Here is a 14505-nt window from a genome sequence, read left to right as displayed (position 1 = left end):
CTGGCTCTGAGAACCTGAGAAGTAAAGAACTTCAAGCTTTTCCTACAGGCTTATGATAGAAATTATGCCATCTGGGTATGTATCCAAATTATATAATTGTGATTCTGGGTCATAGTAAAGTTTCAAGTCATAAAAATGCCCCTCGTCTCAATGTTTTAAAATGAACAGATATTAATATCAGAAGAAAGGGGGAACACATCCTTCATGTCATCACTATTGTTAATGTGGAAACTACTTCACAGTGGTATCTTCACTTCTGCCTGAACTTCAAGAGGTCTTTAAACATATTTTATATATATGTATGTTTTGGAGACAAAGTCTCACTCTGTCGCCCAGGCTGGAATGCAGTGGCACGATCAGGGCTCACTGCAACCTTCACCTCCTGGGCTCAAGCAATCCTCCCACCTCAGCCTACCAAGTAGCTGCATGTGTCACCATGTCCAGCTAATTTTTGTAGTTTCTGTAGAGATGAGGTTTCACCACGTTGCCCAGGCTGGTCTCAAATTCCTGGGCTCAAGCAATCCACCCAACTTAGCCTCCCAAAGTGCGAGGATTACAGGTGTGAGCCACCGCACCCAGCCTAAATATCTCATTTTGAGGCATACACAGAAATCATCTTCAGGATTCTTAGGCTCTCTCCTTCCATCTAAGTATGTCCCACAATACACCATCCATATGAATTTGACTCAATAACTACACACTTGAGGGAAACATTAAGTATAAATTTACTATCCACCTAGTGGTAGCTAGGTAAAATTGCAGGCATAATGATAAAAAAGAAATCATCAACTTTATAGTTCCTCAGTTTCAAACCCAAACCTGTAAGGGGGAGGAGAGACTCAGACGCCTCAGGGACCAGGCAGATAATACAAATAAATGAAACAGGCCAGATGAGAGTACAAGTCTTGCCAAAAGAAGCAACCCCTACTTAGTTTCAATTGATTGTCCTCTTCTGAAAATGCAGATCAGAATTGCCACACATTCTGGCTGATCGAGAGGCCAGAAATTCTAGTTTTAACGTGAAACCTCTTGATTTCTTAGACGCTGGCTCAATTTTCTTGAAAATACTAGCTGAGCTAAATAAAGCTGACAGTCCACCAGTTTTCAGTGCTCCTCTGTGCAGAGAGTGAATGGCACCTCCCCTAACTGTAGTATTAGACTGCCACTCACCAGCCACAGTTTGCAACTGCAACAGAGGCATAAACTGATGCAGATCTCCTGCTTTACTATGCACACACAGGTGAACTCTTGAGCCATGGAGAACAACTAACTCTACAGGAAAAAGTGGAAGGCTAAGCTGAGCCACCCAGGAATGGCAGCAGGGGCCTTCATGGCTAGCTGCTGGCCTGTAGGCACTAAATTGCAGACTGCTCCTGCAGGAAGCCTTCGGGGCCGGGGAGGCCTTTATCTGGCTCAGAAGCTAGGGCTGCTTCTCGAAGGACTTCCAAATGCTCCTCAGCAGCCGACAGAGACTGGTCAATCCAGTCCAAGCCTCCCGTCAGATGGCAGGCATTCCTTGTCACCAGCACCAGATGACTGACAGACAGGAGCAGGGCAGTTGTCCTAGGGGAAAAAAAAATAGGGTCAGGTTTCCTAGGAAACGAGGGACTTTGCACAAAAGCCCAAATAGATAGACTTTTTGACTAGTATTCCCCAAACTGCACACCTTTCCCTAGGATGTTGGTAGGTATGCAATTTAAAGTTGGTTCCATGCTCAAATAAATTTGGAGATGGCTAGGTTAAACAAGGTTAACTGAAGCCTGCCTCAGAGCCTTCTGAGATGTACCTGATAAAGCTCCGAGGAGAATATAACAGGCTGTCTCTCACAAGCCTATTTAAGACTGTGGAAGCCATTTTCTGCAGCACACCTATTAACATCTCCCCCAAACAGCGCCTTGTGAAACAGTTCAGATATGATCAATCAGATGAGCACAATCCCCAACTGCTGCCCACTTAAACACAGGACAGACACACCCTCACTTAAACATTCCTTACTGATTACAAATCGGTAAGGCCCAGGGCTGGTTTATCCAACTCAAAAAAAACAAAAAATGTAATTGAAAACCAAAGTGAGGAGTAGATTTTTCAGTGCTGAAAAATTCACTGTAGAATACCTTTTATATAGTGAGTACCATGATGCATTTGAGAATATGTTACAGGTTATTAACCCATGGACAAAGCTGGGCAGCAGTAGGAGTGGGGCAGAGAAACCAAAGTTGAAGCGCTGTGACCCATTGCCGATCTGGCAACTGTTACATGCGTATGAAACAGTCATATAAATCCAAGACAGAAAAGAATCTATCTTTCTTAAATGGGATGCATCTGGTACAGGAACATAACAATTTCATACGGCTAAGTACACTCTGTGTATGTGCACATCTGGTGGCAGGTGAGCACAGCCGTGGCTGACCTGTCACCTCCATTCTCACTGCTCTGGGAACCACTGCCCCACCGCCCCACTGGGCGGCACTCACAGCTAAGGCATATCTGCTTCTGGGGTCCAAAAATCAGAGGGGGCAAGAGGAAAGGTGGAAGGGAAGGCACAGTCAGCATGTAACATGGCCAGATGTCTAATCATAACAATTTAAAATCTCAGACTGGCTCTTTCTTCTCTTGGGTTTCAGGAGAGGACTGGCCTCTATCACCCAGTCAGGAGCCGCTCACTGAAGTAAATGGCACCCAAGGCCCGGGCAGCCTAAGGAGTCCGCAAAGCCACCCTCCCTACACTAGCCAGTCAGCCAGTCTCACAGATCTGATAAAATGGTTGTGGACCTCTGCATGACAAACCGAACGTGCACCCACCACCGCTCTCACCGTGCATCCAGGAGCTTGGGGTCCAACGGAGGGTACATCGACTTCACAACATCATCCACCCTGACCAGAGGCAAAAGGTATTCAGTACTTCACTTTCTTGATCTCCTTTTCTCCTTCTTTTTTTTTTCTGAGACAGAGTCTCGCTTTGTCACCCAGGCTGGAGTGCAGGGGTACTATCTCAGCTCACTGCCACCTCCACCTCCCGGACTCAAGTGATTCTCCTGCCTCAGCTTCCCAAGTAGCTGGGATTACAGGCACACACCACCGTGCCTGGCTAATTTTTGTATTTTTAGTAGAGACGGGGTTTCACCACGTTGGCCAGGGTGGCCTTGAACTCCTGACCTCAGGTGATCCGCCCACCTCAGCCTTCCATAGTGCTGGGATTACAGGTGCGTGAGCCACCACACCCAGCCCCTTCCTTCCTTTCTATCTTTATTCCAATTCTTCTTTTTTGATATTCTAGACCCGGTCTTTAATGGTTCTTTCTCCAATTGCTTCTGCATTCTCAGACACTGAGGCACAAAGACTTCAGGTTCAGTCTTTGTAGAGACTATTTTGTTTTCCAGTTTTGTTTCAGTTCCAGTGGTTTTTAAAAATACAGTCATACATATGGAATGATGTTCAAGATTACTACTATATTAAAAAGGCAAATTGCCAAATAATATGTAAAGCTCGATCTGTCATTTACATAAAAATAGCTCTGAAATGTGGGATTAGGAAGGATCTGGAAGAACACTCACCACTTAATAGTGGTTACTTCCTACAATTGGGAGGGAGTAGACTTTCCAGGTCATCTATGTCTGCAGTATTTTAAATTTTTAGAAGCATGAATTACTCTTGTATTCAGGAAAAAAAAAAATACAAAGCTAAAGGTATGTAAGACATGGAAAAAGAAGGCCATGAGTTTCATTTGGCTTCACATTGCTCTACTGGATTTCTTCTACCATGTGGTTAATTTTTTAAATCAAGTTCAGAACTACACTCCATTCTGATTTGCGTGGTACAAGGTTTTGCTCCAAATCTGCTTATAAACACTCGACAGGAAGAAAAAATAAAGATGTATTGTTTGATTTCTAAAAGCACTTGAAAAAAGATGGCCTCAAACACTCTTATTCAGGGCTGTGGGGCTGGTGAGGACATGCAGAGACACAGTCACCCTCGGCGCCTGTCTCAGCCAGTCCCTTTCTCTAGTACTGAAGCCACCACCTCGAGACTAATAGGCCATCAACACACTGTGTGGGATAAATGGAGCAGGAAAAACAATGGGGACAAAACATGGCCAGAAGGAGAAAAAAGAGTGAGGGCAAAAGGACAAAGTGAAGACCCTGGCTGAATTATGGCACAGAGCATTCTAGAAGTAGTCCAAGGTGCTCTTTAGGACCGGCCTGTGAGCACCAGGGCTGGTCCACCCTTTAGACAATGCCACACCCTCACCTTAGGACCAGTACTGATCCTACTCACCCAGGCTCACACAGAAACCTCAACCTCCTGAAAGTGCTGCCTTATAACCCATATCACAGGAATCTGCCTGGCCCCCAAATGGCTCTTAGAAGGCACAAAAAGCATGATGAAGGGTCTAGTGGATACCACAGTGCAGAATATTTAAAACTAATGGGGAAGGAGGCTGAGTGTGGTGGCTCACGCCTATAATCCCAGCACTTTGGGAGGCCGAGGTGGGCGGATCACCTGAGGTCAGGAGTTCAAGACCAGCCTGGCCAACATGGTGAAACCGCCTCTCTACTAAAAATACAAAAACTAGCTGGGCAAGGCAGCAGGTGCCTGTAGTCCCAGCTACTCAGGGGCCTGAGGCAGGAGAATTTCTTGAACCCAGGAGCTTGGAGTTGCAGTGAGCCAAGATCACACCACCGCACTCCAGCCTGGGTGACAGAGCAAGATTTCATCTCAAAAATAAATAAATAAAAATAAATAATGGGGAAGGAATGCCCAGTGCCCACCCTGAGCCTGGGACACGGGTTCTTATAAAGCCAGGAGCTGACCATGTAGCTACACCCCACTGGAGCAACTCCAGAGAAAGCCGGGAACTGTTCTGGGCTGAGTCCCTCCCTGGATTATCTCCCTCCCACTCTCTCAACTCACGAACTGCCTGAACCGAGTTCAAGCTGACCAGGTTGTGTCTTCCCTCAAAGGAACTCACGTGGCGACTCAGGAAACTGGTCGTTTTTATTTGGTTAATCTTGAGGCAGAGAAAGGGCTGGTTCCCCGTGATTTACCCGGGGCCATGGCAACAAGGAACGTGTGGGTCCCTGGAACTTACAGCAGTGCCATTGTTTCACCAGGCATACAGAGGTGCCCTCCCGGTGGAAAACCCTCTGATTTGCACATCAGCATACCAGCCACCAGGTGGCAGCACAAACTTAGTACAGCCCTTGGCTCTAAGAAAAGGGCTTTATTTTTCTTCAGGAAATCAAGCCCAAATGAGGGGGTGTAGCTGTTGACTGCAATCCTGCTGGTTGCCTCCCACACGGGATTTCACAGTCAGCCTGGAATTTGGGAGGTTGAATGCCATATGGCTTCAGCTCCCACCCAGTGCTGGAGGCTGCTGACCTGGGCCAGGGATGGAGCAGTGGGCACAGCCGGAGTGGGTCCCCCAAGCTAGTCTCCAATACAGATTCATGCAGAGACAGGGGTGTGGGCGTCTGTGTGAAATGTTGGCCTGGGAGGAAGGTGTGGCAAGGGGAGCTGGTGTGTGGCTGGGAAAGAGGGGCCACTACGGGCTCTGCAAGGCAGAGTCTAGGGCGGGGTCAGGACTAGGCACCTGCTGGAGCTTCCTCAAAGCCCTCTCAGATGGGTCATGCTGCAGGTGGGGATGGTGGGAGCACAACTTAGCTGGGAAGTCTCGATATCTAAACCCTCCTGGTCACTCTGTAAATGTGTGGGAAACAAATAGCTGAAGTTGCCTGTGCACCATTTTAAAGAAGAGCCCAGCTCTGCGGCTACCCCAGCATCCAGCCCCTCTCTTTCCTCATGGAGTGTGGGGACCTCGAGGCCGCCAATCACTCACCTAGGGCTGATCCGCTTGGCCACCACAATGATGTCGCTGACACTGGCTGAAGTCTTCATCTTGGCCCCAGAGCCCATCGTCATGGCAACAAGCTTCTCTGTCAGAGTGTGACAAATCTAATGCGGCAGGGAGAAGAGAGATGAGGGCTGACCCGGCTCCACTCAGGGCCTCACCATCACCCCCCAAGACAAACTCACCTGCCATGAGTCCCATTGCAGCTGGCCCCCTAACCTAATGGCCAGATGTGAAAAGTACAGACATGAGAGGAAACGGGTGGGAAGTGGCAAAAGCCAAGGGCATGGCTGGGAGAGGAACTGGGGTGGGAGCCACAGATCAAGGGCAGGGTGTGGGCTCTGGGAAGACTAAGCTGAAATAATCTGTCTGAGAAAAATCATGTGCTCCAATTTCACCTTCTCGCTTAGGGGAAAAACCTACTTTCTTTTTCTATTCCTTCATCTCATGGTTTAGACTTCCACAAGAATAAGTATCTCCAGCAGGGCACCCTCAGGAAGGGGGCTGAACAAAGGGCCATTGTTCCCTTTGAGCACATGCTCCAAGAACAGCACTTATTTCAACAATGGTCTCAGGTAATATATTAGCGTGTTTGTCAAGCTGATGATGAAAGGACCTTAGGAAAAGCAGGGAAAAGGCAAGACTGACATACAGCCTTCTTTGTTGTCCACCCACAGAGCTGGCCACCCCAGAGCTTGCTTCCCCTTTCCAGGCCTCCCCATGCTAGAACCAACCAACATGGGTGCGTCTCTATCCATGGCAAGGAAGCACCTCTACCTGACCTATACTTGGAACTGGACAGTAGAGAGCAGAAAGAAGCCCAAAGGTCCATCCGGGCGTTAGCCCAGACCCCTCTCCCAGCTCCCACCACAGAGACTCAAGGGCGGGTGACCTAGCAAAAGTGTCTTAAGATCCCAAGAAGGGACTTAGAAGCCCTCTCCTTTGATCTGAGGTTCCCCGGGTAGACACTGATTCCAATTCAATACGACTCCCTCCAGCTGATTCGTCTCACACCACAGATGCCATTTATCCTCCTAATAGATGAGAACAGGAGACAAAACCCAGGCCCAGGACACATCTTGGCTGGGAGAAGGGAAATGTAGTATAGCATTATCCTCTAGTCATTATGCCTACCTAGCTCTATCAATAACCATATTTATATCTATAGCCATATTTGTATATCCAAAGAGCCTCTCGGAATTAACTAAACCTGGACTCTGAGATAATAACTTCCTAGTAGGCATTTATCCATCCCCTGAGAGAGACAGCCAAAGAAGAGGTGGGGTAAAGAATATTTTATTAATAGTATCTTCTACTGAATGTCACTAAAGAAAAGACAAAGTTGTCTCTTTTGAAATCTTGAATATTTACTAGTCAAAGAGGTAAATGTGTGATTACCCAGGTTACTGATGTAAAAAAAAAAAACCTGATATTTGCAACTGGCCGAATATTTCAGTATAGCTATTATTCTATTAGGTAGGATATTAACAGACAAGAATTGAAAACAAATGCTAAAACCATAAAATCACCCAAAATGCAAATTGGATGCAATATTTCAAAGATTCCAGGCATTCAAAGAAAAAATCGTCTGCCTTCAGATTGAAGTATGCCTGCTTTGGTTTTTTAACAATGATTGTCCCATTTGGCTGACTATGGTCACAGCCAAAGAGGGCTAGTGATGACTTTGTAGTCACAGTAGAAATCTAAATACAGAAAGAAACTCACTGTACAGGCCTGAACTCTGTTAGTGGAAAAAAAAGTGTGCAGGGGGAAGCAGGGAAACCCCATTTCTCTTGGCAGCTACATGGTCTCAGGCACACACAGCTTTCTCTATAAGGGGTGAAATGGTGGCTGTGTACCTAGGCTGTCTTTCCCACAGGTCATTGAATTAAGAGAACCAGATGAAATAAAGCCTTTGAAACAGCCTTGAGATTCTGTAAACAGCCAGTCCAGGCAGGAAAGGAAGGAAACCACAAAAATTCCAAGTGTCAGGTTAAGGAAAAGCCTCTTGCGAGGGGTCAGTGCCCTTTCTAAGGTCCTGTTCTACTCCGTCCATACACAGCGGTGCTTTTCGACTCCCCTTTATCCCACAGAGAAATGAGAGAGGTTTACCTTCAAGATGGCAATGCAGTGGGACATGAGACCCCTGGGAAAACAAGAAGAAGTCATCAGTGCTCATCTGGAGGGGCTCACCACCCTCCAGCTCCCACCCTTGCTCCTCAACTCGCCCTGACCAGTGGGCACAGTCAAATACCAACCACTGAGAGTGGGAATGCCTCAGTGTCAACATGGACCAGCCCATGAGTTAAACGAGAGAGCACCTCCCCTCCCTTCTCCTCCCCGCACCCAATCTACTCTTCCAGCAAGCTCCACTGTGTGCCTAGTGAGTCATGCTTTATTATAACTCTCAAGCTTCTGGTAGACTGCTCCCTCTGCCCAATGTGTCCTTCCCCTGTGCTCAACCTGGGGAACTCCTCCTCATCTTTCAAGACCCAAGTCAAAAGGCACCTCCTCTGTGGTAATATTCCGTGAGATCCAGCTCAACCTCCCCAACCCAGGCAAACCTAGACACTGCCTTCTCCATGTGCCTACTGCACTGTACGCAGGGATCTCTTACAGTTTCTGTGATACTGACTATAACTGTCTTCTCAACTGTTTCAGTATCTGCAGTACCTGACCCAACACCCTGCACATAATGCCCCATAAACATGTGCCCAGGGAATGGATGGCTAAATGGATAAGGCAATGAAGTAGCAGCCGCTTCTCAAAATGTAGGGGGTCCTGTTGGATGGAGAGATCCCTGAGATCCTAAAGAAAAAAGCTGCATCTCTGGAGCCTGAGCCAAATTTATGGGCACCTCAAGGATAACCCAAGCACACCAGGGTGACTTTATAACAACCTTTGCCACACATCTATAGGCCGCAGTGTTCAGGTCTACAAAATGTGGGCACAGAAGGAAAGGACAAACACTTTCAAGTCATATTCTGATTTCCCCCAACACTAAAGGCACAGGAAAGAGCAGCAAGTAACAGAGTGACTGTTCTTGAATGCCAGCTAAGTACTCTGGCAAAGGACGCCAGCAAAGGGCACCATTTTCCAGAAGCCCGGGGGGCCGTGGAAAAGCAAACAGTTCCCATGGCCTTACGAGGCATCTTCGATCCAGTCTTCATTCTCCAGAATGGCCTCAATGTGGGGGTTGGTGATAACGACATCATCCAGTTCTAACTCAGAGGGCTCAGACTGGGTCTCCATGGCACCGATGAGGTCCACAATGGGCCTGGAAGAAAAGGCCCCTGTCAAATGGTTTCATGGTGGGTGACTGCTGCTGACCCTCTCCTCACTGAGGCCCACATACACATGAAAGAAGGAAGGGAGTCGATAAGCTAGAGCAGAGACCACTTGTCCCGGATCCAAACCTAAGCCTAGTGGGGCTGCAGTGCAAGGCAGGGCACATGGCTAGACAGTGAGTTGGGGAGGCAGGCCGGGGGCACTAAAACAAAAGCAAAGTGAAATGGAGTCAGAAAGAGTAGGGTGTAACTACCTGATTACAAAGATGTTAGGGATATCCCTTCAGGACAAAATTATACCCTTCTGTAACATATTTTCCCTTTAATCCTACATTTTATAGAGAGGCGGTGGTTCCTATTACCCAAACCTACAGGGGCTCCCTACCTGGTCTGCAGAATAACTCTTGTGAACCACTTTGGTCCATCCCTATATCCCTGCCTTTTCCTAGTAACACTGGAAAAGTGAAAGAAGTAAAAACACCTCAACTTTTACAACAGGGTACTTTAGAAAATGAGATACCATGGCATTCTGTTCAATAGAAACGCTTTCCTGGATCATATAAATGGGCATTTATAAATTATGAATCACTTGACAAAGATGCTGATAGGATTAAGACAGAAGGATGAGAAAAACCAAGGGTTAATCCCTGAAGGGTCTATCAATTAAAATATCCCTAAATTGAAAATTAAATCCTGCTTACAAAATATATTTCACATACAATGCATCACAAATAAATCTGCTGGGCAGGCCGAGCATGGTGGCTCATGCCTGTAATCCCAGCACTCTGGGAAGCTGAGGCGGGCAGATCACCTGAGGTCAGAAGTTCAAGACCAGCCTGGCCAACATGGTGAAACCCCACCTCTACTAAAAATACAAAAATTAGCTGAGCATGGTGGTGCATGCCTGTAATCCCAGCTACATGGGAGGCTGGAGCAGGAGAATCACTTGAACCCGGGAGGCAGAGGCTGCAGTGAGGCAAGATTGCACCATCGCACTCCAGCCTGGGAGACAAGAGCGAAACTCCATCTCAAAAAAAAAAAAAAAAAACTCTGCTGTGCAAAGAGAGAGACAGTCCTAAGTTGGAATTTCACAAAACCAAATGTTTGTTGCTTAGATGTATGGGCAGAGTGTGGGCATCTGATTTCTGTTCCTCTGGGTCTGGCTGGAAAGTGATTTAGCTTGTCCAACTGCTAAGTGAGGTGGCCAGTTTGAGACAGATGGCTGAGCTTTTATGCTAGGTGAACATGTTCATATTCAGTGACTTTCTTCTTGGCTCAGAAAGCAGAGAAGGAGGTGACTCAGGATGTTGGGAGGCTTAAGGAACATTCTTAAACTCTGAGGCCTTTATAGGGAAGGACACCTGCAGGTACCATTTTAGAACCAAAAAGCTGAGTTAGAGTTGCCCAACACTGAACTACGTGTTCCTCTCTTTTTCTTTAGTTGGAGCCCACCCCTCCTCCTTGCCCTCCATGGGCTCACTCACTTAGAATCATAGCGCTGCAGCAGGTCTCGCGGCCGGCAGTAGCGCTGCCTGCAAACCAGCACCAAGGCTGCAAACGAAGCCAGAAAGATGGTGGCCAGCACACCTATGGCAACAATCACCACGGTCTCCATGCTTCCGGAGGGCTCCTGACTCAGTCCCACTCACATCCTCCTTATGGGCTAAAGCTTGAGAGAACATGAAGTCAGATCAGATCTGGTCAACAAGCCATGAAAGAGAGTGGGACAGGTGGGTCTTACCTGCTGGAAGTGGCAAATTGGGGGAGAGGATGACAGGTGCTAGGTTCCTCCACGACACCTGCAGAGATCTGAGGGCCTGAAGAGAACCAAGGTACATTTTATGCCGTGCCCCAAATTTGCCTTTTCCTTTATCAGAAGAATTTGCTCCCAATTGGACTATGACAGCTTTTTTTTTTTGAGATGGAGTCTAGCTCTGTCGCCCAGGCTGGAGTACAATAGCGCAATCTCGGCTCACTGCAACCTCCACCTCCTGGGTTCAAGAGATTCTCCTGCCTCAGCCTCCTAAGTAGCTGGGATTACAGGTGCCCACCACCACACCCAGCTAATTTTTTGTATTTTTAGTAGAGACGGGGTTTCACCATGTTGACCAGGCTGGTCTTGAACTCCTGACCTCAAGTGATCCACCCGCCTCGGGCCTCCCAAAGTGCTGGGATTACAGGCATGAGACACCACGCCCGGGCTTAAGATAGCTTTTTAAACCCTAGACAAAAGGAAACATTTTAACTAGCAGTTGTTTTCACATCCATAAACACATGCACAAAAGAACACCCATTAAAGAAGAGGAAAGATGAAACTGTATTTACTGAGGATCTACTCTGCACCAGGTACTTTGTTCAAACTTTTTCAACAACAATCTTATGAAGTGGACATTAGTAACCCCATTTTACAGTTGAGGAAACTGAGGTTCAAGGAGGTTACAGAATTTGTCCAATATGCAGTCAGGAGGCAGAAAGCCATCCGCTTAAACTGAGATGGGCATTCACTATACTTTTCCTTACCAAGGAAGAAAGAAGACTGTAAAGGTTCTGAAAAGAGTTCTAATTGTCAGTTTCAATGCTGGAAACTTAGAACTGGCATTAAAGTGTCCATTGCCTCTTGCCTGTTTTCACTCAGGAGACTCTTTCACATCTATTTCTTTTTCTCATAGAATTCTTTTATTTGTATACAAAAGAAGAATGAAAGAAGTCCGTGCATTTGTATACACTAGTGTGTGCACAGAATTTTTTTTGGTATGAACACATAGATACGCACAAACACACATAAAATGTAACCTGATAACAGTAGCTACCTCTGGAGAAAGGAACTGAAGAATAGGGGTCTTTCACACCTATTTTAAACTCATAAGCCAGAAGAACAAAGGCATCTCACAGAAGTACATATTCACTGTTATTTCACTGGAGGCCTCCTGCTTGCCTCTCTTTGTGCAAGCATTCTCCCCTCTCTGGGCTTTAATTTCTCCACGTGAAAAAAGGACACTCTGACTTAGGAGTCCTGGTACAATATCAGGATGGTGCTTTTCCTCTATTTGCACTTAATTCTATCCTCCATATATTGGAGGGCTCAAACGCTCTCAGTCACCATTCACTGAGTATTTATTGACCATCTAGTGTGCATCATGCAATGGAGATTGGAGACGGATAAGACAGAGACCCTGATCTTAAGAAGCTGGTGGGAGAGGCAGACAGGTGACAAACCACTTCAACTCCATGTGCCTGTGCTTCCTGCAGAAGAACACAGAAAGGAGAGTAAATATGTTTGCATGACACTTTCTGGGTACTGACACTTCCACAGGAGTGCTGATGCTTGAGCTGGGTTTTGAAGGATGCGCAGGAGTTTGCTAGGTAGACAAGGCTGGGACGTGCCTGGCTTAAAGTGCCAAGGAGGCCTTTCTCAAAGGGCTCACAGAACGGCTCTCCCACCTGGAGCTCACTGGACCACAAAGATGAGAAGGTTGGCATCTGCCTCTTTCATCTGTGTGTATCTCTGATTTTGTGAGAGGTAGGGTGGGGGGAAGGGGGTAATTGTCAGGGTCCACCTCTATTTCTCTCGATGTGTGTTTCTCTGTACTGTCCTTTCATCCACCTCCTTTTGGCCTGTGTTTTCTGCCTCCTCTTACGTCTGCCTTTATCTCTGTTTCTCCCTCCATGCATCTTTCCCTCTGCTGCTCCCGTCTCCCCCTTCTCAGTGTCTCTCCTTCCCCTCCCCCATCCCAGGCTTCCAAGACCACCCACTTGGTTTCCTCTCTCTTCCTGTGCCTTGTGTTTCTCTGCGCGTGTTTCTCGGGGTGTGTGTGAGCTGAGTGTGCTTCTGAGTGTGTTTCTCCGAGTGTTTGTGTTTGAGTGTGCGCGAGCTGTTTTTCTTTGTGTGAGCTGCGTGTTTCTCAGAGTGTGCTTCTGAGTGTGTGAGCTGAGTGTGTTTCTCGGAGTGTATTTCTGAGTGTGAGCTGAGTGTGTTTCTGTTTTCTGAATGTGCTTGTGTGAGCTGTTTGAGTGTGCTTCTGAGTGGGTGTGAGCTGAGTGTGTTTCTCAGAGGGTGTTTCTGAGTGTGTGTGAGCTGAATGTTTCTCCGAGTGTGCTTCTGTGTGTGAGCTGAGTGTTTATCTTGAGTGTGCTTCTGAGTGTGAGCTGAGTGTGTTTCTCGGAGTGCGTTTCTGAGTGCGTGTGAACTGTTTCTCTGAGTGTGCTTCTATGTGTGACCTGAGTGTCTATCTTAAGTGTGCTTCTCAGTGCGTGTGAGCTGAGTGTGTTTCTCGGAGCGTGTGTTCGCGGTCCTTCCCTGCAGTCTGTCTGCGTGGCGTTTCTTTGTGTTTTTGAAGAGTAAGTTTTCCTGTTTCTCTCCCTCTCTTTCTCTCTCCCTTACTTTCCCCCTTCCCTTCCGGTTCTGGACCCACAAGGACAAAACAGATCCAAGACCCTACCCGCTTCCCCGTGCTCGTCCACCCAGGACGCCCACTCTGTCCCTGGGAGGGAGGGACCCCCAGCCCGCCCGGGACGCGCTGCACGAGCCCCGGAGCGCTACCGGGCGCGGCTCCCACTCCTTTGCCCAACTTGGGGCGCGCGGCCCCGCGGCGAGAACAAAGCTGCGGCGCCGGCCTCCCCTCTCCCCGGCAGCCGGGCCGGGCCCCGAGCCCTCCGAGCCCCCCGCTCCGACTCGCCGCGGCCCGCCCGGCCAGGCGGGGCTCACCCACCTCAGGCTGCGGCTCCGGGGCGCATCCCGCGACAGTCCCGCCGATGGCAAAGTCCGGGCGCGGGCGCGGGCCTGCAGCGGAGCATGCCGGGAAGCGCCGCGGCCCTAGGAATCCAGCCCCGCGCCCCCGCGCCCCGGCCCCGGCCCCCGGCCCGCGCCAAATCCCCGCCGCCAGGCGCCGCCGTCACCGCCAGGCCCCCCGGCGGCCGGGGCAGCTGGGAGGCGGGCCCTGGCGACCCAACACCCCTTCCTCGCGCCCCCGCGGAGGCCCGCCCGGGCGGCAGACGGAGAGGGGCGCGGAGGGTCCCTGCCGGCGCCCCGCCCCGGGCTGGCGGTCCCAGGCGGCGAGCGCCGACGGGTTCCGCAGGGGGGCTGGCGGCGGAGCCAGTCGGCTCCGCCACGGACTGTCCCATTGAAACCCTGCCTCTGCCACTCACTAGCTATGGGCAACTTATTTCAACCTCTGTGCCTCGGTCTGTAAAACGGGACTGCTGCTTGTCAGCGTCCTCAGAGTTGGTATTAGGAATGATGGGATGCAGGATGCATCGGACTGTCTGGCCCAGGGTAAAGAGTGAATCGAGAGTCGCTCTTATTTACAGCCTGACCCACGGGGCAGTGACAGGCAGGCCCACCCCTGACGACTGCCTAGCCAGGGACAAGAG

The 14505-nt window shown here is 48.8% G+C and overlaps 1 protein-coding gene across 4 annotated transcripts; it reads right to left on the bottom strand.

Moving 5' to 3' along the window:
- Positions 1 to 701: 701 nt before the first annotated feature.
- TMEM98 (transmembrane protein 98) lies at positions 702 to 14166 on the bottom strand. 4 transcript variants are annotated; one of them, XM_025363304.1, is made up of 9 exons: positions 13845 to 14166; positions 11286 to 11357; positions 10877 to 10952; positions 10620 to 10804; positions 8994 to 9125; positions 7961 to 7994; positions 5837 to 5952; positions 2815 to 2874; positions 702 to 1563 (listed from the first exon to the last, which is right to left on the bottom strand). In XM_025363304.1, the coding sequence occupies exons 4-9, from the start codon at positions 10748 to 10750 to the stop codon at positions 1356 to 1358; spliced, it is 681 nt and encodes a 226-aa protein (XP_025219089.1). In that variant the 5' UTR covers positions 10751 to 10804; positions 10877 to 10952; positions 11286 to 11357; positions 13845 to 14166; the 3' UTR covers positions 702 to 1355. The 4 variants fall into 4 exon arrangements, with proteins under 4 accessions (XP_025219089.1, XP_025219088.1, XP_025219090.1 ...); XM_025363303.1 differs by lacking the exon at positions 11286 to 11357; XM_025363305.1 differs by lacking the exons at positions 10877 to 10952; positions 11286 to 11357.
- Positions 14167 to 14505: the final 339 nt, after the last annotated feature.

Source organism: Theropithecus gelada, chromosome 16, assembly GCF_003255815.1.
Source record: "Theropithecus gelada isolate Dixy chromosome 16, Tgel_1.0, whole genome shotgun sequence".
In the NCBI taxonomy this organism is placed as follows: domain Eukaryota; kingdom Metazoa; phylum Chordata; class Mammalia; order Primates; family Cercopithecidae; genus Theropithecus; species Theropithecus gelada.
The sequence above is the reverse complement of the archived record's forward strand: the minus strand, read 5'-3'. Positions and strand labels throughout refer to the sequence as shown.

Coding starts and splice junctions, on each gene's coding strand:
- TMEM98 (XM_025363304.1), bottom strand. CDS start 10,750: ATGGAGACCGTGGTGATTGTTGCCATAGGTGTGCTGGCCACCATCTTT. Junction 9,126..10,619: donor CTGCAGCGCTATGATTCTAA/GTGAGTGAGCCC, acceptor CTTTTCTTCCAG/GCCCATTGTGGACCTCATCG. Junction 5,953..7,960: donor ACTGCATTGCCATCTTGAAG/GTAAACCTCTCT, acceptor CTGCCGCATTAG/ATTTGTCACACTCTGACAGA.